The 27,129-nt window shown below is 39.8% G+C and overlaps 1 protein-coding gene across 1 annotated transcript in view; it reads right to left on the reverse strand.

Moving 5' to 3' along the window:
• The window catches only part of DYNC2H1 (dynein cytoplasmic 2 heavy chain 1), a 423,384-nt gene that overhangs the window by 391,598 nt on the left and 4,657 nt on the right, over positions 1-27,129 (reverse strand). The window contains 14 exon segments of the mRNA XM_075066411.1: positions 1,489-1,587; positions 1,705-1,857; positions 5,220-5,315; positions 6,921-7,116; positions 8,762-8,937; positions 20,065-20,189; positions 20,709-20,820; positions 20,996-21,109; positions 21,204-21,338; positions 21,665-21,897; positions 23,559-23,703; positions 24,752-24,870; positions 25,242-25,377; positions 26,499-26,669. Coding sequence (XP_074922512.1) covers positions 1,489-1,587; positions 1,705-1,857; positions 5,220-5,315; positions 6,921-7,116; positions 8,762-8,937; positions 20,065-20,189; positions 20,709-20,820; positions 20,996-21,109; positions 21,204-21,338; positions 21,665-21,897; positions 23,559-23,703; positions 24,752-24,870; positions 25,242-25,377; positions 26,499-26,669 — 2,010 coding nt within the window.

A 27,129-nucleotide genomic window follows, 5' to 3' on the forward strand; every position in this document is an offset into this window, starting at 1 on the left:
TGCTTTGGCTTATGTAATAGCAGTGTCACCAACTCTTTTTGTTAAAATATAGTACTGTGTAATTAGTACTTTGCAGGTAAGGAAGGGGGAAAAAACTTCATCATTATTTAAAACAGTGGTCACCAACCAGTCGATTGTGATCGACTGGTCGATACTGGAGGATCTTCCAGTCGATCGCGATATCTGGCTGCTCAGTGGAGCTGCCACTAAGACAGGCTCCCGGCCTGCCCCGGCCCCACACCACCCCCAGAAGCAGCCAGCGCGGACGAGGGCAGGGGGAGGGAGGCAGGGGTCTCTCTCCGCACCTCCGCACACTGCTCCTATCTGTAAGCACTGCCACCACAGCTCCCATTGACCGGGAATGGGAAGCAGTGATGAATGGGAGCTGCGAGGGTGGTGCTTGCAGAGAGGGGCAGCGCACAGATCCACGTACTGCCTGCCCCCTCTCAGCGGCCACAGGGGCGCATTGACGTTTTCCAAGAGTGATGTGGGGCCAAGGTGGGCAGGGAGACTGCCCTAGTGGCAGCCACGCTGCCTCACTGACTGGGAGCCGCTGAAGTAAGTGCTGCACAGCGACAGGCCACACCCCAACCCCCAGCCCTGAGCCCTCTCCCAGAGCTGGCATCCCAAACCCCCTCCTGCACCCTGAACCCCTTCCTGCACCCTAGCCCTGAGCCCTTCCTGGAGCCAGCACCCCTTTTGCCCACCTGCACCCCAATCTCCAACCCTGACCCCTCTCCCGGAGCCAACACCCCAAACTGCCTCCTGCACCCTGAACCTCCTCCTGCACCCCAAGCGCCAACCGTGAGCCCCCTCCCAGAGCCAGCACCCCAAGCCAGCTCTGTGCCCCCTCCTGGAGCCAGCACCCCATGCCCCCTTCTGCACCCCAACCTCCTGCCCCAGCCCTGATCCCACTCTGAGAGCCAACATACTGTACCCCCTCCTGTACCCCAATCCTGCCCCACTCCAGAGCCCCCTCCTGCACCCAAACTCCCTCCCAGAGCTTGTACCCCTCACCTCCTCCTGCACCCCAACCCCCTGCCCCAGGCTTAGCCCAGAGCTCCCTCCCACATTACAAGCCCCTGAGCCCCAGCCCAGAGCCCGCACCCCATCCCAAACCCCTACTCTAGCCCAGTGAAAGTGAGTGAGAGTGGGGGAGAGTGAGTGACAAAAGGAGGGGAGATGGAGTGAGTGGAGCGGGGCTTTGGGAAAGGAGCGGGGCCTCAGGGAAGAGGCAGAGTAGATCCTGGGTTGCCCTTAAATTCGAAAAGTGATCTTGAGTGTAAAAAGGTTGGAGACCACTGATTTAAAAAGTAAATGCACATCTACATTTGAAGTCTACACATATATCCTGTGCTGCCTTGGGGTCTTAGGTTTTTGGAACAAAAGCTTTGTAGTTCACCTTTGCATTTTTGTTATTAATACTTCGTTACCAAAAATTCCATTTAAAATTACTTCATAGCCTACAATACAATAATGAAACCATGCCTGTGACTCAAGGCTGGCAAAACCAGTTCTTAGTTCCTGTAGTCCATCCTTCCAACGCTGCTGCTGCCGCAGTAGATCAATGTTCATGAGAACTACAACCTGTTAAAAAAAAGAAATTTAAATGTGCTAAATATTGTACTATTAATTTGTCATCAGTGAAAATGGAAGAAAGCACGGTCCAGAAAATATTATTTCAGTTTCATTATTAAAGTATACCTTTTCAATGAAGTTAGTATGCCACTTTCTTAGTTTTCTGTTTTCAGTGGACAGCCGTTCAGCAGCAGCTTGTAGTTTTTGAATATATGCTTCTAATTCTTTAGGGTTATCCCATGTTATCTCTGTCTTTCCCCCAGAGCCAGCTTTTGAATGCTGGGGGAAAGAAAATATTTCAAGGTTTAATGACAAATATAGAGCTAAATCATCAGTTTGCAATCTAGTCCATAGTAAGGGACATCTTCAGAAGGAGATTGTGACTTGGAGTTAATCTCTCTCACTGTCTCCCTGCAGCTTCAGGAAGGAGTATATTGTCGCAGTATATGCTCTGTAACACACTGGTGTAACTAAACTAGTGAGTGGGTTAAGGGGGGAGGAATCAAAGCTCTGCCAACTCCCCAGCAGCCTGACAGAGATGGAGGACGTAGCCAATATGCATAGCTTGGAATGCCACAGAGATGCCACACATCCCCTCTGCTCCCTTGCATCTTTGCTCAGAAAGAACCATGAACTGATCCACAACTACTTACTTCTCCAAATTTACACCTTCTCCATGGAAGTAGTAACTGTCCAAAAGCACATTGTAAAAACTTCAATTTTCAGACAATCTGACTTGCAGTTTATATGGATGATGTAGGTATTCTTGTAGTTTTCCTTGTTTTTTTGGAACATGTCTTGCTAAGGTTACATTTTAAAAATTATAGAAGAAGGTCCATGCTTGCATGAGATTTTGAATACATTCCTGACTCAAGAGATGCAACACATGATCTGCAGCCCAGGGAAGGGGGGCCATAATGGCTTTAAGCCACCTTTGTGCCCTCCAATCCTGGGCCATTTGGGGGGCTGGAGAGACCTCCAGTGCAACCTATAGCTAGTCCTGGAAGACTGTCTAAGTTCCAGTAGCCTCCCCAGACTGCCTTATGAGCCAATCTCCGCAACACTTCATGCTGTGACCCCACCCCTGACATGTCCCTCCTGTCCCTAGCTACGCCAGGACTTGTGAGGGGTTCTCTGAAGGCAGCATTCCAGCTGCTTTCAACAATCCTTGTACTGGGGAACCTTCCTTAATTAGATATGACACTCTTAGAGTCTCTTTGCAGCACTCAGGCCCTTTTCACAGCATAAAGGGGCCCAAGCAGAACAGAGGATCATACCAGGCTATACCTAAGAAACAGTGAAACTCATGATGTACAAAATGCTTGTCAATGAATAAAGTAAATAAACAGGAAAAATAGAGGAAAAAATTCTTCAGTCTTTCCCTTATAGTAATCTCAAGAGTTATCTGTACCAGTGCTATGTTAAATAAATTCAGACAGTAGGGTAAACTTTTAAAGTGATAGTGTCCCTTTAAAGTAGGGAATGGGAAGGAAGAAAAGAAAAAACAATACATGAATGTCACCAATTTGGACACTTTCTAAAAATCCCTCTATCTTTCAAACTCCTTAAAATAAGGTTCTAGTACATCCTTTAAAAAATGGTGAACTTCTTCTTAATCAACTGTAAACCAACACCTTGTTCACAAAACAAAAATATTTAAGTCTTTGACCATTAACCCACAGTAACAATAGTATCCATAAATAAAAAAACAAATGCATATAAAGAATTTTTAATTTTTCCATCTAAAATTATAAGCTGTATATTTTCAAACAGTCCAAAATAGTCTCAGAAATAATAAACCTAAAGAGGGAGAGAATTCCAAAAGCCATATTTTTGATGATCTACGCTTTTAGAGACATAGAGTTAAACTATTCCTTTTAATTAATTTAAAGAATAAAAAACACATATACGTATTATATGTACTAAATAGACAAAAACTGTTAAAGAAGAAATACTCCACAGAAGGTACAGGCTCATGTATCTCTCTATTCTCAAAACCAGCAAAAGGTTGAAAGGACATGCACACGATATATTTTACTTATTTTATGTGTAAAATACATACCACCCATTCTCTGGCCACATGTTCATAAAAATTAAAATAATATACATGATTTGTCAAGACATAACAAATTACACTTTTACCCCAAGTTGGTCCTTATAGGCATCACCTGCAAGCCTCCCCACCACACACATGAACACCAAGTAAAGACCTTGGTAACTATGTGGACCTGACAGAATGCCCTAAAGGGAAACAAAATCAAGCTATTTTGCCCTTACAGAAAGAGCACTAATGAGCTGTTCAAGAAGAATAATCTGACTCCAGCCCCAAAATGTTCAAATCTGAGGCCTGTCCTCAGTTGACCTCAGTAGTCATAGTGATAAATAGAGAGCCTCCCGGAAAACTAGGACCCAAATCATATGCTGCAGTGCTTTATAGTTCAACACCAATCTTGAATTGCAACCTGTCATAAATATACAGCTTTGGGTAACATAAAATCCCTTTTACCCTGTAAAGGGTTAATTCCTCTTTTACCTGTAAAGGGTTAAGAAGCTCAAATAACCCGGTTGGCACCTGACCAAAAGGAACAATAAGGGCAGAAGATACTTTCAAATCTGTGGGGAAAGGTTTTTGCTTGTGTCTTTGTCAGCAAGGAACCAGGGTAGGAAAAATACATCTCCTTAAGTATATCTGGACTAAGCATCTAGTATTGCAGAAATAGTAAGTAATAGCAAAGAAATGCGTTCGATTATCTTTTGGTTTAGCTTGTGAATTTTCCCTGTGCTAAGAGGGAGGTTTATCCCTGCTTTTGTAATTTGAAAGTTTTGCCTAGAGGGGCAATTCTCTGTGTTTTTTAATCTTTTGTTATTCTGTAAAAGTACTTACCATCCTGATTCTACAGAGGTGATTGTTTTACCTTTTCTTTCTTTACAACGAAGTCTATTTGTTTTAGAATCTGGGTCTGGTCTGTGCTCACCTTGTTACCTATCTGGTTGGTAGAGTATTCTCAAGCCTCTCCAGGAAAGGGGATGGAGGGCTTGGGGGGATATTTTGGGGAAACAGGAACTCCAAGTGGTCCTTTTTCTGAATCTTTGTCTAACTCACTTGGTGGTGGCAGCACTCTGTTCAAGGACAAGGTGGAATTTGTGCCCTGGGAAAGTTTTTAACCTAAGCTGGTAAAAATAAGCTTAGGGGGTCTTTCATGCGGCTCCCTACATCTGTACCCTAGAGTTTAGAGTGGGGAAGGAACCCTGACACAACTGAAAATAAATAGGAAACCAGGGCAAATTTCTGAAAACTACTATAATATCGTTTATATCACCACCATTACTGAAGTACACAGCCACATTCTGCCCCATCTGTAACTTCCAACTGGTCTTTAAGAGTAAAAAACACATTAAAATCATCAAATATGGAGGTAAAAGAGGCATAAGTAACTGTGGAAAGAACCATATCTGAAAGAAATGGTCATAATTGTCTAGCTAAATGCAGATGAAAGAGATGTTCTCAGTCAGTTATTAAATCTGTTCAGCAGAGATATTCTGCAGTTATAAAATCAATAGGCTAATAAATATTCACAAAAAGATAACAGCACATGAAATACATTGCCAAAGCTTAAAGCAACAAAGAAGGATTCCTTTACCTTAATTATCTGTTCAAATGCCAAGGCAGACTGTAACATCATTGGCTTCTGACTCTGAATCATTTGTTGATCAATTGAATTGTAAAAATGTGCCACCTATAAAACAGACATGATTTACTATTACATATAAGCAGCCATTTATATGCCAATAGTTTTTAATACTTGCAATATATTCCTGAGAGTATTGCCAATTTCAATATTTTCAAGACTTACATTTTATCAATATGATTGTTAAATATCTTATTAACAAGTATATATAATATGCCATTTTAGAACATGCGATCATGTCTCCCTTTAGTGGCTGTTCCTAGCAATTATAAGATGGATTTGACCAGAAGATTTTGTTGGTTGCCAGAGACCTTCCAGTATAGGCAATCACATCTTATTCTTTGCAATAGAACACAAAATATTGGATGTGTGGTGTGACAGGTTCAGTCACACAGACCCCCTTGGGACTGTCATCTGATGTGCTGAAATGACCTCAGAGCCTGTTTTCCACTACCAGCTTGGGACTCTAGAACCCTTCCGTGTTGAGCCAGACACATTAGTTTGCTGCATCACAGACCCAGGTCTGATCCACGTCCCCAAAGCTGCAGACTTTAACCAAAAACTGCTCAGTAAGTCACCTTTCTCCAGCACCCAGACAACCAGTTCCCAATGGGATCCAAACCCCAAATAAATCTATTTTGCTCTGTATAAAGCTTATACAGGGTAAACTTATAAATTCTCCATGCTCTATAATACTGATAGAAAGATATGCACAGCTGTTTGCTCACTCAGGTATTAATCACTTATTCTGGGTTCAATAATAAACAAAAGTGATTTTATTAAGAATGAAAAGTAGGATTTAAGTGGTTTCAAGTAATAACAGACAGCACAAAGTAAGTTACCAAGCAAAATAAAACAACACACACAAGTCTAAGCCTAATACATTAATAAACTGTATACAGATAAATCTCAGAGATGTTCCAATATGCTTCTTTCACAGACTAGACTCCCTCCTAGTCTGGGCCCAATCCTTTCCCATGGTAAAGTTCTTGTTAGTTCCAGCTCAGGTGGTAACTAGGGGATTTCTCATGACTGGCAGCCTCCTTTGTTCTGTTCCACCCCCTTTTATATCTTTGGCACAAGGCAGGAATTCTTTGTCTCTGGGTTCCCACTCTTCCTTCTAAATGGAAAAGCACCAGATTTAAGATGGATTCCAGTATCACGTGACATGTTCAGATGTCCTGTGAGACTTCATTACTTACTGGCTGGCATCCACATATACAGGAAGGCTTACAAGTAAACAGAGTCAATTGTCCTAGTTAATGAGAGCCATCAAGTTTCCAAGCCACCATTATAAGTTTGCACCTAAAGAGGTTATATTTACCTTAAGTGGAAAATTGCTAATGGCTCTCTTTATTGTAATATCTCATAGCGAATTTCAAAAACAGGTTAATCTTTAATACTGCACTAAACATTTGTGTGTGTCTATTTCTTTATTTTTGTTCAGTTTTTAGGCTTAACTTTCTTTCCAATATTATCATTCAATGTTATTAAATTGTTAAGAAACACATTGCAGCTTTAATAAAGATAAAGGATTATAGCAGACAGTTTATTAGCCTGATAATCATAATGACAATATAATGATCTGGAAATACTCTACCATTAATACATAGAAACCAGTACAGATAGAGGTTATAGTTTATCATCTCATACCTGCTTGAGGATAACTGCTTGCTTGCAGAATTTTTGTGCAGTGTTTGCAACTTGCTGTATTTTAGCAGGAATAACAAAGCCAAGTGCAGATAACTGACGCACTTCTCTTAGGAGAGTCACCAAACGATCAGAATAATGTATTTTTAATTCTCCATCACAATGATCCAGCTCCATAATAGGACTACTAGCTTGCATGCTAAACCAAAATTAATATTAAAAATTACCAAGTATGATTTGTCCAGGATCCTTTCCAAAATTCCAAAATACTGGATAACATTTACTTTTTTTCTATTTTTTATTTTAAAGTTGTTAATTCTATGATTCTATCTGTTAATCCAGTAACCTCTATCCAAAACCTCTGAAGACTAGCAACAAGGGCAACACATAACAGAACTTCATTTTACAATTTGTTTTTACTCAGAAGATTGTCAGGCATGTTATAATACACCCTGTTTCTTTAGTTCCCAGCCAGGGCTACTCTGATCACTCTTTGCATTCAGAACCATGAAAGGGACTTCCAGTCTGAATGTGACAGGGCTCACATGACACTACCTCTCCACTCACCCATGTGAGACGGAGGAAGAGAGAAACTCCAGGGCAGAGCCAGCCTGAGGATCAGAGACTCGGACAGCAGAAGCAGATACAGAAACATTTGCACCAGACCCAGCAACACTGGTGGGGGAAGAAAAGATGAGATCTATTTTTCCCTAAAAAAATCCCCTACACCTAGAACTGTGCAGAGAGGACTCCCCACCTCTGGGGACACAAGGGTTCCTCAGACATTTCTGCTCATGGAAAGGAGAGGGCCTTAAAGTCTATTATTCTATGAGAACCAGCTAAGGGGCATAGACGCAAGCTAGCAGAAGCATTTGTAGCATACTGTCAGACACTGATAATGTTATCAGACTATCTTCAGTTTTTGGATTTGAAAATCTCACTCCTGTGCTAACTGGCTGTTTGTATTGATCCTCTCCCAGAGCACCTCAGGTCATTTCTCTTCAGCTTTATTCCTTTTGCCCTCCATGCAACCCTTCCTCCTTTTCCCACCCTCTTTCCTCTGACTCATTACCCTTGCCACCCTCTCTTCAATGCCTCCTCTCTCATTTTCGATTTAGCTAATCCTCTCTCAACAAACCCATTTTAAAAAAAGCCTAACAAAAAGCAAAACCTTGCGAAGCTAAGAAACAAGATGTTTGCCAGGCATCACACTGTTCATTTGGCTTGTTTGTTGTAACTCTTCACTGTTGCCAACTCTTATGTGAAATGTGAAAATCTCATCTTTCATTTTTTTTTCAAATTCAGTTGGTAGCCCTCATGTTTACAGAGGAAAACTTGAAAGAGTAATCCAAGTGTGTCTTAGGGTTCAAAACACAGAAGGTAAATAAAAAGAACTGCCCACCCCCACATTTTTTTTTAATCTCATGATTTTAAAGATAATCTATGAATATTTTAACTGCTTCCCTTAATCCGTCTTCTGTCTGCCTTGTCTATCTAGATTGTGAGTTCTAAGGGACACTGATGACCTGTTATCCTATATTTGTCTAGCAACTAGCACAATGGGTCTCCAATCTCATTCAGTCACTAAGAACTACTGTAATACAAATAACAAATAAAAATAATAATAAAAATATTCCCAAACGTATTTTATTTTGCTTTACCAACCAAGTCTGATACAATCCACAAAAATGATGTGGCTGTGAACTGCCTTATTTTATTTCTCTTGTTTATTCTCTCTTCTACACCAGAGCTTCACTGTATAGGTCTTCACCAGCTCTTTTTATATTACACTGTAATACAGACTTTGGTAATAGTTCTTACTGCATACAATATTTTATACTTACCAAAGTCCTGACCGGGGATTCGATAAACCTGACTGAATTTCCCTGGACCAACCATCAAATTGTTCTTGCTCATAAACCTTCAATTGTTCTAAAAGATCGTCTGCATTTTGACGGAATGTTTGAAATCCAGACAAGTCAGAAAGAAGAGCCTCTGCAATCTTGATGGCGTCATCCACCTTAAACACAATCCCATTTGTCAACGATGAAAGGGGCATAAATTCTGGATTGTATTTTTATTTTAGACACATCATAATAACTACAAAAATCATTATTTGCAAAACACAAAACATCTAAAGACAAATTGTTATAAGTGGAGTTCTCCAAGAAAGGGAAATTTTGGTAAAGCATATGGTTTTCAAAGAACATTTGTGTTCCCTTTTTAAGAGTCAGATATTACATGTCACAGTCCCTACCCACAGGGTCCTTTTCACCCTTTACATTAGTTCTTTTTTAATCTAACATGAACATACTGTAGTCACTTACTCTAGTATAAACTCCAAACACTGACCATTAAAAACCAAACATTAAAAGATATCAACACTACATACAAACCTTCCATTTACAAATTTTAAAAAAGAGCACAGCTGCAGTTACCTAAAGACCTCAATGAACACTCAAAATCTTAAGGAACAGGATTTTGTCAAAGTCAAGGGAACCTGCCAGTGGGCTTTGAAATTTGCACTACAGGCCCAAGCACAGAGCACAGTGAAGTGGTGCAGATGACGGACTGTGAGGAAGGTTAGCACAAGCCCTTTATTATTGGTGGAACATGGTGAACTACCCCTATTTGATTATCAGATCCAGCTAGGAAGGAGCTGGTGATTCCTATAAAGAACTGAGATGGCTTAGTTGCAGGGGAGCTTCAGGAAGGAATTTGGTTCCTGGGGCTGAACATAAGAACATAAGAAAGGTCCATCTAGCCCAGTATCTGTCTACAGACAGTGGCCAATGCCAGGTGCCCCAGAGCGAGTGAACCTAACAGGCAATGATCAAGTGATCTCTCTCCTGCCATCCAACTCCACCCTCTGACAAACAGAGGCTAGGGACACCATTCCTTACCCATCCTAGCTAACAGCCATTTATGGACTTAACCACCATTAATTTATCCAGTTTCCTTTTAAATGCTGTTATAGTCCTAGCCTTCACAACCTCCTCAGGGAAGGAGTTCCACAAGTTGACTGTGCACTGCATGAAGAACTTCCTTTTATTTGTTTTAAACCTGGTCCTAGAACAGGTGGAATGAGACACAAGGGGAAAGGCCTTTGGGCCTCTGCAACTTGTTTTGGTCAGAGGAATAAAGGAAGGTAAATTGTAACCAAGTTCTTCAAGTGAACTCTGCATATTCATTCTCTGGGGACCTGCACCAAACCGTGCAGCAGGATGGTAGAAATTAGTAGCAGTGACCGGTAGGTGATCATGCCCTCTCACTCTCCCTGTCTAGCGCTTAAGCGTGTTTTGAGCATATGACTATAAAGGGCGTGTGGCACAGTTACCACTTCAGTTTCTTCTACCATTAAAGCGGAAAACCACAGATATTTTAATTTGGACTCTGCAGGAGTGGAAAAGGTGGACGGGCTATGAATTTGCAGAGTCCATCTGAAAGAACTCTGGTTACAAATAGGTAACCTTAATTTCTTCTTTGAATATTCTCTGCATATTCGCACTCTTGGGGCAGTTTGGCAAGCAGTAGAGTAAATTGGATGGAGGGGTACAGAGTTCTAATTAAACAGAGATTGGAGTAATGCTCTACGAAACTGGGCATCCAACTTGGATGCCATATCCAAAGTGCAAGACTTCACGAATGTGTGAATAGTAATCCACCTAGCAGCTTTGCATATCTCAAGGGAATGTGTTTATTAAAGCTGTAGATATAGCTACTGCCCAAGTAGAATGAACTGTAAGCAGAGTAGGAATGGGAAGAGAAGATCCTCAGTCTATAACACTCTTCAATGCACTGTCTAACCCACCTAGACAGGAACTGAGATGAAATGTCTTTCCCTTTGAGTTACCAGCATACGAAACAAACAACTTCGAACAAAGAGTTTTAAGTCTTCTTCTATGTAAGTAGTATGATAGTTCTGTCTTGACATCCAACAAATGTAACCTGGTCTCTCTTTTAGATGAATGAGGCTTTGGCAAGAACACCAGTATATTAATAGTTTGATTTACATGAATCTCAGAAACTATTTTAAGAAAAAATGTAAGGTATGGCCTAAGAACCACTGCACCTCATAATGACACCCTGTAACCCCCATATTCATTATTCATATATGGTTGTGATATATCATACAATGCATGCTGTGTAAGTTATCATATGAAAGGTCATGATCTGATGAAACTGCTTGTTCTGTCTCAGTATGCATATCATTAATGTGTATAAAAAATTATGAGATTGTGCTATATGGCTGTTATTGAAATATGCTGAAGTTTGCTAGTGGCATGCAAAAGATCCCTGCCCAGGTGGGGCGCTGACTACACATTAATCAGCTGTGTGACTCAACTATGCAAGCACCATACAAAGGGAACTGATCTTTCACTGTGACTCAGCAAAGCCCACCAGGACATGCCTAGGCTAGTGTCTGCCAGATACATGGGCCAAGGGTATAAAATAAAGCACAGTTAAAGCAGACAGGGCCCTTTCTCCTCTAACCACCTACACTGGAAACAACCGGGATGCCAAGAAGATTAAGATATCTGAGGAGTCTTGTCCAAACTTCAGGAGGGAAGTCTGCGCATTAAGGACTATAACATCCAATGGCGTGAGAATAGTGCCTTATTCAATCCGGTTTAGTTTATAGAATATAGATTGACTGCATATTTTTATTTTCTTTGGTGACCATCTCTGTTCTTTTATGCCTACCACTTATAACCACTTAAAATCTATCTTTCTGTGGTAAATAAACCTGTTCTATATTTTACCTAAAACAGTATATCTTGCTTGAAGTGCTTGGGAAACCTCAGCTCAGGAACAAAAGCTGGTGCATGTCTTCTCCATATCGGGGGGGTGGGAGGGTGGACTGGGTTACAAACTTACACTTCTCAGACTTCTGATCAAAGTAGGACAGTAGTACGACTCCGGAGTCCTAAGATGGGGAGCTGTGGGAAATTGGTTGGAGCCTCTCTGTTGCAGCTTCATGAGAAGCATTCAAATAACTCAGCTGGGTGTGTCCCTGCCTGTGGGTGTCTATGTGAGTGCAGTACTTGGGAGAGGTTTGCAGCTTGTCACAACATATCAGTATGAGAGGGAGCCCAGGTTGGTAAGCCAGAGGTCCCTGCAGTATCCCAGTTCCAGATTGCACCATGGGGAACCCATCACAACCATCTTGTCCTTACAAAAAGTACTAAAAGGGCGATCTATCACCAATGCATGTAGTTCACAAATTCTTCTGGCTGAAGTAATTGCTATTATAAAGGCCATCTTCACAAATAAATGGAACAAAGGGTAGCTCACTATATGTTAAAATGGTTGCGATGAGTTGAATCAAAACTAAATTCCGATTCCATGGATGAACAGGGTTTCACATAGGGGGACACAGGTTCAACGTCCTTTCAGAAAGTTCATAACCAGCATATACGTAAAAACAAATTTGACAATTACATGATTATGGTATGCTGCTCTGAGTCAGACTGCCCTCAGTCTTGAATACATTTATGTGCAACAGAGATTCTTTGTTGTTCCAAAGGCCTTGAATGTACAAATTGCAAAGATGTGCTCCCCCCTGTGTATGTATTATTAAAAAAGGAAGTGGGTTGAACAAAACTCCCTTGAGGACATTTTGAGGTTCCAGTCACCATCTTAGAGAGAGAAGAACCTTCTTCAGAACAGTGAGTACTTTTTGCATACAGTTCATAATGGATCTGAAATTCCTTAGTAGTCATTGCTGAAGAGGTCTCATTCTGAGCCTGGCATATGGGGTCACATAGGTAATGGATGCCATTAGATAAACTACCTTTTCACAGGGATATTGAAGCATATGGTAGTTTTTAATTTTTAAATCCTCTTCCTTTTATGGAGTTGAGAATCACACCAATGAATGGAATCTTTTGTGATGGTGTGAGAAGAGACTCTTTTTACTTTATGAGAAGACCAAAGGTTCCAAATAAAGAATGAGTGACCAAAATGTCTTTCTGTAATTCTTCTTTTGAGAGAGCCTTCAGAAGCCAATTGTCTCAGTACAGAAATACAAAAAAATGCCTGTCGTCTCAGATATGCTGCTTCCAGAGCCATGCATTTGGTAAAGACTTTGGATGTGGTTGAAAGGCCAAACAGTAGGACTCTGTACTGGAAATGGTCTGAACCAACAGAAAAACAGAGATATTTTCATGTAAGGGTCTTCCTGAAAGATGAATCTTTGAGATTGAGATCACCAAACCAATTCAAAAGTGGACAGGGAGTGAATAATTAATGCCACACTCACCATCATGAATTGAAGCTTCCTGATGAATTTGTTTAAAGCTCCGAGGTGTAGAATTGGTCTGAGGCATCTATTCTTTTTAGGGGATTAGAAAATACCAGGAATGAAATCCCTTGTGCCTGGAATCTAAAGGAAGTTCTCATCAGAAGAGTCCCTGAAAAGATAGTGGACAGCAGATGGATCACTTGATGATTGCCTGTTCTGTTCATTCCCTCTGAAGCATCTGGCATTGGTCATAGTCGGAAGACAGAATACTGAGATAGATATGATACTTAGTCCTCCCTTGAATGCAGGGTACTGGACCTGAAGACCTCCCAAAGTCCCTTCCAGTCCTACGATTCTATGATTTTATGGACCTCTGATCTGACCCAGGATGGTTGTTCTTATATAAGGAAAGTGAGAGAAGTTACATGGAGGAAGGAATTTGAATTGGACGGTATAGCATGCTTTTATTTTATCTAAAACCCATCTGTCTGAGGTGATATTTGACAATGCACTCTACAAATGAGAGAGACAGTTTCTGAAAATATGGGTAGTATTTATTGAAATTGGTATGAAGTTTTCATTCATCACATCAAATCTGCAGGCTGATATTAGGTAAGAAAGATATAATCAAGGAGTTCTTCATCCTTGTCCTGGGCTTGTGGGATTTTTTCCTCTCCTGCATTTTAGAGGATGTCTGTTTTCAGTGTTGATAATAACGCTGCCTCTCAGAGGTTTAAGAAGAAGAAGGGAAAGAAGATGGAAGGTATTGTCTATGATATCTGAAAATAAATACAGATGTCTTTCTACGATAAAGAAACGATATCTTTATCTACGATAAAGATAACCCCAAAGATCTCACAGGTGAGCTTATGTCTTTCATTTTCTCCATCATTTTCAGTTATTGCACCAAAAATAATCCATCTCCTTCAGAAAGTAAATCCTCATTTTTGTCTTTCTTTCCATAGGCAAATATGAGGACTGTAGCCATGCATGTCTGTGGAGAGTGATCACTAAAACCACAGATCTTAATGCGGTGTCAAAAACATCAAATGATGGCCCAAGGACATGTTTTGCCACAAGCTGCCCTTTCATAATGAGAGCTGTTAATTTCCCCTGGTCCTCTGGGAGGTTCTTGGTTAAGACAAATCCTCTCCCACAAGTGAAATTGATATCTGGCCATTACTGCTTGATATCGACCATACGCATACTTAAAGAAAGCGATAAAAAAAATTCTTCTTAGAGAGTCTAACTTTTTTCCTTCTTTGTCATAAAGAGTCAAGTGCTGAAGACCTGACCTGGATCTTTGACCTGATGCTGCTACCACAAAAGAATTAGTTTGAGAGTGCACATGAAAACAGAAAAACCCTTCCTGTGGGATCTGGCATAATTTATCTGCCGTTTTTTAAACTGACTGAAATGAAGATAGATTTGACCAGAAGATTTTGCTGGTTGCCAGAGACCTTCCAGTATAAGCAATCACACCTTATTCTTTGCAATAGAACACAAAATACTGGATGTGTGGTGTGACAGGTTCAGTCACACAGACCCCCTTGGGACTGTCATCTGATGTGCTGTAATGACCTCAGAGCCTGTTTTCCACTACCAGCTTGGGACTCTAGAACCCTTCCGTGTTGAGCCAGACACATTAGTTTGCTGCATCACAGACCCAGGTCTGATCCACGTCCCCAAAGCTGCAGACTTTAACCAAAAACTGCTCAGTAAGTCACCTTTCTCCAGCACCCAGACAACCAGTTCCCAATGGTATCCAAACCCCAAATAAATCTATTTTGCTCTGTATAAAGCTTATACAGGGTAAACTTATAAATTCTCCATGCTCTATAATACTGATAGAAAGATATGCACAGCTGTTTGCTCACTCAGGTATTAATCACTTATTCTGGGTTCAATAATAAACAAAAGTGATTTTATTAAGAATGAAAAGTAGGATTTAAGTGGTTTCAAGTAATAACAGACAGCACAAAGTAAGTTACCAAGCAAAATAAAACAACACACACAAGTCTAAGCCTAATACATTAATAAACTGTATACAGATAAATCTCAGAGATGTTCCAATATGCTTCTTTCACAGACTAGACTCCCTCCTAGTCTGGGCCCAATCCTTTCCCATGGTAAAGTTCTTGTTAGTTCCAGCTCAGGTGGTAACTAGGGGATTTCTCATGACTGGCAGCCTCCTTTGTTCTGTTCCACCCCCTTTTATATCTTTGGCACAAGGCGGGAATTCTTTGTCTCTGGGTTCCCACTCTTCCTTCTAAATGGAAAAGCACCAAATTTAAGATGGATTCCAGTATCATGTGACATGTTCAGATGTCCTGTGAGATTTCATTACTTACTGGCTGGCATCCACATATACAGGAAGGCTTACAAGTAAACAGAGTCAATTGTCCTAGTTAATGAGAGCCATCAAGTTTCCAAGCCACCATTAATGGGCCACACTTTGCATAGTTACAATAGGACTTCAGAGTAATATTTTATATTTCTAGCTTCAGATACAAGAATGATACATACATACAAATAGGATGAACACACTCAGTAGATTATAAGCTTTGTAATGATACCTTACAAGAGATCTTTTCCATAAAGCATATTCCAGTTACATTCTATTCACATTCCAAACATATTTTCATAAAGCACATGGAGTGCAACGTCACATGTGGCTTCTTTCAAAGCTACTCATGTAATATTAAAGTTGATGCCATCCTATCCACTAGCTTATGAAACTGAACTGTGTCCTCAGAAGAAGAAAATGCTGTAGCTACATCCACATTTTCCATTTCTTGTTGTTGAAATTCCTGTACAAGAAATGTTGTCTGATGTACCTCCTCATTGTCTCCTGTGGTAAGGATAGGGAACATTCTCTAAGTGTCGGATCCTTACCCCTCAGATCTGCAACTCTCGGATCCATGAGTTCCAGTGAAAGATGTAGTGGATATGAAGATTCATGCTTCCTGGAGTGATAGTGGTAAGTAGAAGTTGGCCAGTATGTCCCAGGCATCCAAGGCAATATATGCCAATCCTGCCAGTCACCCCAAACCTGTCTCACATACCTTGTTTGGAACATAGGGTGCCATGAAGGGAAATTCTCATCTGTAAATGGTCAGATCATAGTCTTGCTTGTTGGATCCAGCTCTAGATCTGATTGCAGATGCCATCCCAGATCCAATACTGAAACAGCAGGTGAAGTGACCGTTGTGAAGATCTGGGTCATGTAGCATGGTGACAAATCTCTTCTTACAGTTGGAATCTTAGGTGGTGGAAGAGATACTGGAGAATCTCCATGTTTGGTGTCCCATCTCAGTCTTTTATCACAAGAACCATGAGAAACAGCCAGATCCGTTAGTAGATGTGAATCTGTACCATGACAGTTAAAGTATGCTGCTGAACTGATGTGTTCAGATCTGATGACCTTTCCTTCGGATCCGTATCTCTAGAATGGATCTACAGATTTACTATCCCTTGGTCTCAGATTTGCATGTGAACAGTATGATGAACTACCAGGGACATGTTTTAATTTAGCTTTCCATTTCCTCTGAAACAAGGCAGCCAGTTCCAATAAGTTATTTGAACCCTTAGGATGACTGTCCGAAATGGGTTCCACAATTAATAATAAATATATTAATTTTGGAGTCAGATCCAAAGGCTTAAGAACAGTCAGATCCATCAATCTGGAACTGGAGCTCAGTGCCAAGATGAAAGACTTCATTGTTGCAATTTTCTTGGATCTAAATGTACTCAGAGCTGGTTCAGACTGCCTATCCTTACTTTCAGATCCTTCAGAGTTCTCAGATCCCAGAGGCTTGACAGACAAAATCTTCTGTAACAAAAAGGCCTGAACAGTGCTTAATCTGTGCCAGGGCTTGCCAGGGCTGAGCCCTGGCACCACTAGGCTTCAGGGTTCATAGCCCCAGCACCTCTGGGCTTGCTGCATCAGTTATGAATGTAAAAAATCACTTGAGCCCTAGCACCTCTTTCATTAAAAATTAAGTACTGGGCCAGAAGTCTATTTTGTCTTTTCTTCTGGGCCCAAGGTGTGAAAGTATTACAGGCAGCACAACATGCTGGCAAAAGGTTCTCCCCCAAACACTTTAGACACTGAACATGTATGTCAGATACAAAGAGGAGTGCTGGGAAAGATATGTACCACCTGAACCCATGTTTCTTCAGAATGGGATCATCCATACTGAACTATAAAACTATACCTTAAAACTATGATATAATCTAAATGTGGACTAATTTATCCTAAAACTAAGTATAGACTACTAAATATAAAAACTATTAACTACTAACAGCAATGAACTAATATGAAGGCACTATCAGTCAATACATCTTTGAGATCCAATGGTTCATATCCTTTCGCTGCAGCTGTTGGAAAGAACTGAGGCTGCAGTGGCACAACAGCTCCTATATAGTCATGCTCTTAGAATGCCTTCAAGCGCCAAACAGGGAGGATGGGGGAGCATGGGCACCTGACCAGCACTGCTACTAGAAGCTTCTACCATCTTGCTGCACTAATCAGAAAAAGTCCCAGGAATGACACTATGCAGAGGACACTTGAAAAAATGTGTGTTACTTTGCAAGTTTTTTTATTTGAAGAATAAAACTGCCCTGAAGGAAGGACCTGAATAGACTTTTGGGTGTGGCATGAGTCCTTCTTGGGTTGGCGGAGACAGGCCAGCAGATCTACAACTGAATAGTCCAAAAAGCTATCTAGCATCCTCCTTACTCTGCTTTTTGGTTAGAATAGGACACAGCCTCTTTGAAGCCAGCTGGTGCCTTGTTAGTTAGTGTGCCCTGGACTTGGGGGACCTGGAGCACAAAGAAGATTACAATACAAAGCTTTGGTTAATCTGAATTTGGTAAATTATTATAAATTCTCTCTCTCAAGATCATTATGTTGATAGATTCACCTTTGTGAGTCAGAATGAGGTCTCTATTAACAGTCAAATATATTAGGAAGCAGTGTTTCTCCCAGGATCTCAAGAAAAATGAGAAGATGAATTTCAACTGAGTACCAAAAGCATAAGGAAATATTCAGAGGGTCTGAACACTTTTTTCCATCACTTTTAAAAATTTATGGCATGTATGTTTTAAAAAATGTGCCTATTCTCACAACTCTGTCACAAACTGCAATTTAAGTAAAAAGTTTAAAATACTAAAATGCCTCTGGCAATTTTAGAAGGAAAGCTGAGCAAGTAAGCCTTTCTCAAAAGCCAAAAATATGCCATTGGCACAAACATCAGTGTATGTATAAAGAAGTGATGGTGCATATGTTATAGCTGATGCTACCCTCTGAGTTGGATTTTAGACTGTCTAAAAACTTGAAATATTTACTCTAAAGTCAAATTCATCAGGACATGTGAATCTAGTATATGAATCTGTACAAATCTTTCCATTCAATTAATTCATTTCTACCTGTCTTTTCCTTATTCCACACACTTAAATATGTTTCATACTGAACACCTCACATGCGTTTCTTTAATCTCAGAAACCCATTTATATAACAAATTACAAATGTGATGACAGCAAAGCACAGATATTGTTTGATATTATTGTTTGAATACAAACTAATCAAAGGCAGGGAATTATAACTGAAACCTTTAATCCATCCTGTTGTGAAACAGAAAACACTAACGTACAGCACCCTGACGTTACTACAAAGAACTAACAATTCTGCTTTTTAATATGATACTGGGATTCCCTTGCTTGCACTGGTGAGCACTTATTCACATGAGAATTACAACTGATTTCTGAAGGACTACTCATGAGTTACTACTCGCTACTGAGAGTAAGTGGGTCACAGTCTGGTTCATTGTAAGCCTTTTATGGGAACCTGTAGCAGAGTGAATCTCTGCTCCGGCCCTGAAGGGATTAAAAACAGCCCAGGAAAGGGGCCGAGGCTGGAGAAAGCAGCCTTTTAAGCTGGGCTGATTGGGGAAGTGGCTGCAGCTGGGGCCATGCCCCAAACAGCCACAGGCCCTTATAAAAGGGCAGAGAAGCCAGGAGCCAAGGAAGTCTCTCTTTGCGTTCAGAGGGATAAGGGCCTGGCTGCTGCAAGGGACCAGACAAGGTACCTAGGTGAAGCAGGGCTGGGGAAGGCAGCGGAGCCGGGGAGCTCCTGCCTGGAAAGCCCCAGGCTGTGGCCTAGGAGTAGGCTAAGAGGTACTGGGGTTGCAGGGTGCAACCCAGGGGTAGGCCAAGGCAGCAGGTCCAAACCCCTTTGCCGATGATGAGAGGCTGATACTGCAGTCTGCCCCAGGGCGTGGGGCTAGCTAACGACTGGGCAGTTGCCAAGACCCTGAGGCAAAGTGGGGATAGAGTGGGGGGTTCCCAGGGAGGGGAATCCCTAAGGAGAAAGGGGTTACTGCCAGGGGGCAGAACCCCACGTAAAAGGGGCACCGGGGTCCAGGGAGGGACACGGGGCCAGTAGCAGAAGCCGGAAGGCGGATCACCAGCCTGCAGAGGGCGCTCCAGCTGAAAATTCGAGCTAATTCCCAGGAGTGACCAGCAGGAGGCACCGCGGGGGTGAGTCACGCCCGGTTACAGAAGCACATGTACATACTTGAGGAAGCAATCTGAGCCAGAGTGTCTAACACCACTGTAGAATTCTAGTCTTTCCCAGTTTTTGTAATACTCTAAAACATTTTGTAATAAACCTTGTTTAACATAAGAAGTTTTTCAATGTATTATTTATCCAAGAGATAATTTTTGCATGTTGAATAAATGAAAAACTATTCAGCAAGAGTCCTACTGAAGAGGAGCTTTGAACTTTTAACTCCAGTGAAGTCAACGAGTGTTGCAGATATTGAGTACCTCTGAGGTCTTTTATGCCACATTTTTTACTTGGAAATCAGTATGCAGTGTCTCAACAAGAATTTAAACTATTACCTTCAACTGCAGCTGCCGCACCCAAACAATATTATTGACAACTTCAGAAAGATTTTTTCCAGAAAGTGGCCCAGATACATCACCAGGAACACCATGGCATCGAGCTTCAAAATCTGTTCGAAAATCTGTATCAAACAAACTGTTCATGTTAGACCCACAAAGCAACAGAACCAGTTAGCAATAATGAATTATAGCTACAAACAACATACTAGCCCAGGGGTCGGCAACCTTTGGAAGCGGTGTGCCGAGTCTTCATTTATTCACTCTAATTTAAGGTTTTGCGTACCAGTAATACATGTTAATGTTTTTAGAAGGTCTCTTTCTATAAGTCTATAATATATAACTAAACTATTGCTGTATGTAAAATAAATAAGGTTTTTAAAATGTTTAAGAAGATTCATTTAAAACTAAATTAAAATGCAGAGCCCTCTGGACCAGTGGCCAGGACCTGGGCAGTGTGAGTGCCACTGAAAATCAGCTCATGTGCCGCCTTCGGCACCCATGCCATAGGTTGCCTACCCCTGTACTAGACTTCTACCAAAAAAAACTGTTGCAAAATACTACTCCCAAAAGAAAAGAGACAAAGTAGAGAACAATTAAAACATTTCCAAATTGATTCTGAATTGTCTATGATACACTTTTACCTTTGACAGAGTCCTGAAGTCTTGCTAGCAAAGTTTCCCTTTCCAAAAGCAACTCTTTGCTAATGCTCGGGCGTTTTACCAGTTCCTTATATTTCTGAAATGCTTGAAGCAGCTAGCATAAGAAATAATGTAAAGAAAAAAGATTAATTCTACTCAATAAAATGAAACACATTCTTAGGCACCACTGTTCATAAAACCTGTATGTGATCATTTGTCTTAAAATAACTATCTGAGAATTCTGCAACCTGATACATAGTAAAGCCTTTGTGATATAAAAATATTTTTACCTGTTGCGGACTGTCTTGAATTTCTGAAATAAATGTTTTCAATTTGCTTGCTATTTTCTGTTCCACTGGTGCAACAATTCTCTCATACTGAGACACTGCAGCTCTCCATAAAGGCTGGAGATAATGAATAGCTGTGTTAGTTTGAGATATGTTAATACTCACAATAAAGTCACAGAAATTATGTATAGAAAAAAAATAAACATTATACCTCTGTGTAGGGGTTATAGTGCACAGGATTCAGGCCAGCAAAGGGTTCAAACACCTGAGCAAGGTGCAATGTTTGTTGTTCCCCCACTGGTAAAAAATATGCTAGTTTTTCATGAAGTGTTCTAATAGTCAGCACCTAAAACAAAAAAGTAATATTTCATTTATTGTAATGGGATTTTTATGTGCCCATTATTATGATGCCTGGGCACATGACTTGTATTAAAAGCAAGAAATGCAATACACAGCACAAACTCCCCCATCTGTACCATACCACCCCATCACAAATAATACTACCCTAGCAATGAGCTAAAGTCAAATAAACATTGAACCCAAATATGTGTATTAAATCATGGTCTGATTATAAAAATGATGAGAAAATATTACAGTTTTATTTACAACTAAAAAAAATCCTCTGTAGTTTTGTTTCCAACAAAAACAAATCAAAGTTCACCAAATGGATACCTCATCAAGACGTTTGCCAAGTTTGTCTAATGATTCGGGAACATATTTCTCACTTTTCCATATATGTGGTGTATACCGTTGCCATAGTTGTCCAGTTAGGTGATCACAGGCAGCTACCCACTGTTCACAAATCATGATACCAGCCTTCAGATTTTCTTTCACAATGTGAAAAGCATCCTCCCACAGATTCAAAGTTCCCATTTTTTTCTGAACAAACCTACCAAGAGAGCCACCTAAAACGGCACAAAAACATACACAGACCCAAATATAACAAGCATGTTTAAAATCCTTTTTTTATATTCCATACCACTGTGCATTTACATTTTTTAAAGCTATTGAAGAGATATTTTAATGCTAAATGCAAATCTCATAAACTACTGTTCACTTAGGACCCGATTCTGCAATCCTTCACTCACGACTAAGAGCTACAGAACTGGAATCCTTAAAAAATTAAATTATATACACACTGTGCAAGACAACATATTTAAAAATAAAAGTCTTAATGCACAGTTGCATGTGTTATGAGCATGTTGAGGACAATGCAGAGCTTCCCATCCTCACCATGGCCTATGAAGGGAGGAATGAAATGAGGATTCATAGACTGCCAGGCCAAAAGAGACCACCATGACCTTCCATCCTGATCTCTATATGCACAGGCTATAGAATTTTTCCCAGAAGCTGAATTAAACCACACATTTTAGAAAGATATCTAATCTCATTTCAAGGATTCTAAGCAATGGTGAGTCCCCGGATAAGTTGTTCCACTGTTGAATCACCCTGACAGTTAGGAAACAGACTTATTTCAAGGATGAATTTGCCTAACTTCAACTTCTACCCAATGGATCTTGTTATGCCTTTTTCTGTAAGACTCCCCAATATTTCCACCTCTTTCTTGAAGTGTGGAGAACTGAATAGAGTAGTCTAGTATTGGTCTTACCAATGCTGTGTGTACAGAGGCAAGGCCACTTCCCTATTTCTACTTGATATTCTCCTGTTTATAAAACCAATGATCACAACAGCCCTTTTCGCCACAGTATTGCATTAACAACTCACGGTGATATGGACATCCACAATGCTCTTTAAGTCCTTCACTGCTTTCCAAAATATTCTCCCATCCTGCAGGTATTGCCTTCATTCTTTGCTCCCAGATGTATTACCTTGCATTTAGCTGTTTTAAAATGCATTTTGTTGGACTTTGACCATTTAAGCAGACTCAGATAACTCTGTAACCATAACCTTTCTCATGATTTACTACCCCAGTCTTCATGTCATCTGTAAAGTTTCCCAGTAAAGATTTTATATCATCATCTAAATCTTTGATAAAAAATATTGAATAGCATTGGACCAAGAACTTATCCCTGAGGGACCCCACTAGAAATAGCCCTGCTCACTGATGTCTCTCCATCAAAAACCACATTTTGAGAGATGGTTTTAATCCATCCAACGTGTGCCCCGTTGGTTCCAAATAATGCAAGTTTTTTAGTCAAAATGTCATGTGATTCTGAGTCAAATGCCTTGGAGAAATCCAAGTATACTATACCAACATAGTTGCCAAGATAACAGGTCTGACAATACCTACTTATCAGGAAAACAGATTGACTGGTATTAATTATATTTTTAGCCTCCAATTCTTTGTTGATAGTCCAGAGTATTTTGTCTGGGAATGATGTCAGATTAATCAATCAACAGTTCCATGGGTTTTACTCTTTTTAAATGGTGGAGCTATTTTGCCAGTCCTCCAATCCTTTGGATTTTCACCAATTTTCCAAGGTTTGTTAAAATTAACATCAGTGGTTCAGAGAGCTCCTCAGATAGTTCCTTTAAGTCTCCTGGGTGTAAGTTATCCAGGCCTGTTGATTTGAAAATGTATGATCATTTCTACCCGCAGCTTTACCTATGACATCCAAAAGATTTTGCATGCGTGGCTGTGGAAAGGGATCGTGTTCTGTTTGTCTCCATACATCATCAACAGTATCCCGAGTAGTCTCCACTAAGTCCACAACTTCAAATAAAGATAGACTATCCAAATTGTAATAATCCTAGAAATAAAATATTTTAAAATAACATGACTGTGCTGATGGATTAGAAATATTTAAATTCTTTAGAATATATTCAAATATGTTTGTTAACCAGGGCCGGCTCCAGGGGTTTGCCACCCAAAGCAGATGGGGAAAAAAAAAAAAAAAGCTATGATCACAATCTGAGGCAATTCAGCAGAAGGTCCTTCACTCCAAGCGGGAGCGAGGGACACTCTGCCGAATTGCTGCCAAATACCTGGACATGCCGCCCCTCTCCAGAGTGGCTGCCCCAAGCACCTGCTTGCTATGGTGGTGCCTGGAGCCGGCCTTGTTGTTAACTGATGCATTTTCTTGTTTACAGATATGTCAGGTCTTTATTTTAACACTTAAAAATATAAGGGACAATCCTGCAAAAAAATAAGGATGTGAGTAACTTTATTCATGTGAATATCTCACTGACTTCTGTGGGACTATTCATGTGAGTAAAATGATTCAAGTGCTTAATACTTTGCAGGGCAGAGTCCACAATCATTATCTTGTCAGCAGGGGTTCTCAAACTGAGGGTTGGGACCCCTCAGGGGTCATGAAGTTATTATATGGGACGTCGTGAGCTGTCAGCTTCCACCCCAAACCCCACTTTGCCTTAAGCATTTATAATGGTGCTAAATATATTAAAAAGTGTTTTTAATTCATAAGGGGGGTGGTCACACTTAGAGGCTTGCTATGTGAAAGGGGTCACGAGTACAAAAGTTTGAGAACACTTATCTTGTGTGTTAAATAATAAAAAAAATAAACTATCATCATCCTATTTTCAGTTGACAATCTTCTTACCATTCCTTTATTAATCTCTTTAAGACTAATTTTAGGATTGAAGGGGCCATATTCTGCTCTGAATCAAACTTGAGCAACCCCCACTAAAGTCAGTGGGAGATGCAGAAGAGAAACTGCAAGAAGAATTTTGCCCAAGATTTTGTACTTCTGAACATCACATACAATTTCACAAGTTGAGTACATTCTTTACGAAGTTTGATATAAATACATCACTGAATAAATAAAAGAAAAAACATACTCTTGCAATTGCTTCAAACAGATCTTTAAAATGAGAGGCTCTCTCTTTGCTACATGATTTACTTCCACGATGAGCACGCTCTGTCCAGAACTGAAACTCATCATTTGGTGTAAGTATTGCTGCAAATACAAAAAAGAAAGCACTTAAATACATTATTCAGATACAATGCATAACGACAAAATATCTTTAGGCAAAATACACTTCAAAATGGAAAATTTTACTTTTGGGTTATATAACTCTGTCTCAACTTTTGGGTCTAGGTGTGATATCAGCTTAATATTAAGGCACCACACACTCAATCCTGATAGACCATGGGTGCCTTCAATTCCTAACTCATAAGAGTATTCACAACCTTTCAAGGTCTGTTCTGTTTTGTTTAGGTTCTTCAACCACTCACATCACAGTGATAGAGACATGAATTCACAAATCAAATGAAATATTCAATTTTTAATTTAAATAGTGCTGTAAAAGAAATAATTGTGGTACACACTGCGCACATCATCTTCACGGAATTTGGTTCCTGAGTAATTAGGATCTGATCTTCTGAGGACAGTGCCCAAACCAATCTCTAGCTCACTCAGAAGGCTTTGGAGTTTGGGATCAAACTCCTTACTCCATTTCTCATCCTACAACAAAGATTCCAAGCAACAGAAATCATGTTAGAACTCTTTATCATTTTCTATTATCTGTTTTTTCAAAAATAAATAATTGATGAATAATAATTATTAATTTGATGGGGGAAGAGAACAAGGAATGTACCTTAAATTTAGGGAAGGGCATCTTATTCTTTTACAGGTTGGACAAATCAAAACATTGAACCATATCATGCCAATAATTTTTTGAAAAAAAAACTCCTTACTGATTTCAACATGGCCTATAGCTCAAAAACTGATTGCAAGACATGAATTAATATTTGCAAAAAGATGCTGCAAACAGATATTCTTTCATCATTCTCTATTAAGACAACCAGGTATGGAATTTACTCCTGTGCTGAAAATTACTGGTTAAAATTAATAATGAAGGTTATTGTGATCCTCTGGAATCACTCTAAGAGTATGACAGAAAATAAACTGGAGCATGGAAACTATGAAACACTGAAATTTCTTTTGCTAAGATAAAGAAATGTAGCCATGATTTTTTTTTGTTTGTGAAAAACTGAATAAAGCAAATATATTCCTTACCACAAAATAAGAAAAGGAGGTATCATTTAGAAGATCCTCGGGTTAGCTTTTACATTTTCACATATAAGATACACTGCTACCCTCTCCAATCCCTGTGCCAAATTCTGCATTCCTCAATTAAGCAAAACTCTCAGAATTTAGCCCTCTGTGATCACCTCTCCTATTGGTGGAATTTAATGGTGGAATTTAAGCAGGCAAAATCCATCAGCACAATGGAAAACATAGTCAAATAATTTAGTTTAGGAATCCAGCATTACCTATTTACCATATAAAATAGCTATACTGGTTTGTGCAGTCCTGCTACTGAAGTTGAACCAATATCTGATACACATTTGAAAAAATGACACAGGCTTATGTAAAGGTTGCTTTAACTTGAAAATGAAATAAACTGTTCATTCCTTAACCTCTGCAAATATTTTAATTTTAAAGCTAACAGAAAAGCAAATTACAATAAATCTCAGAGAACAATTAACATGGGATGGGGAAGATTTATAATTAAAAGAAAGGAAAGTAATCTGTAAGTGCACATTTTAATGTATAAAAATATCTAATGGTATATTACTCACCTTTAATAATACTGGAGCAAATACCCGCCGTATTGCTTGATAAAGTGTATTAATAGGTGAATCTAACATAGATGACACAAGAATATTACTATGAAGATTATCTTCTGTAATAACATCTGGTCGCAGCTTAAAGAATACCAATACTTTATCTTTTGAATCACCAGCTTCAACCTATAATGATAAAAAAAACACAAGGTTCAAAGAAAGAAAGAAAGAAACTGCAAATCACAAGATGCTTTTTCCCCCAAATGCACTTTCTATACAATTTAGAGTAAGAAAATGATTAATGACAAAATGTCATGTTACTTGACTTGTGACAAACATTCTGTTCAGATCTGATTTGTAATAAATTCAAAACTTCATGTGATATTTATACTGGGCTGAATAGGAATCTGAAATGTAATACAAAATCAAATACTTAAAATGGCCTCTACATTATAAATAGAGCTGGGCCAAAAACGGTTTGAGATACTAAACTACTCAAGATAGTCAAGACCAAAGCAGATCGTGAAGAACTTCAAAAAGATCTCACAAAACTAAGTGATTGGGCAACAAAATGGCAACTGAAATTTAATATGGATAAATATAAAGTAATGCACATTGGAAAAAATAACCCCAATTATACATACAA

Source organism: Chelonoidis abingdonii, chromosome 1 (genome assembly GCF_003597395.2).
Source record: "Chelonoidis abingdonii isolate Lonesome George chromosome 1, CheloAbing_2.0, whole genome shotgun sequence".
Taxonomy (NCBI): domain Eukaryota; kingdom Metazoa; phylum Chordata; order Testudines; family Testudinidae; genus Chelonoidis; species Chelonoidis abingdonii.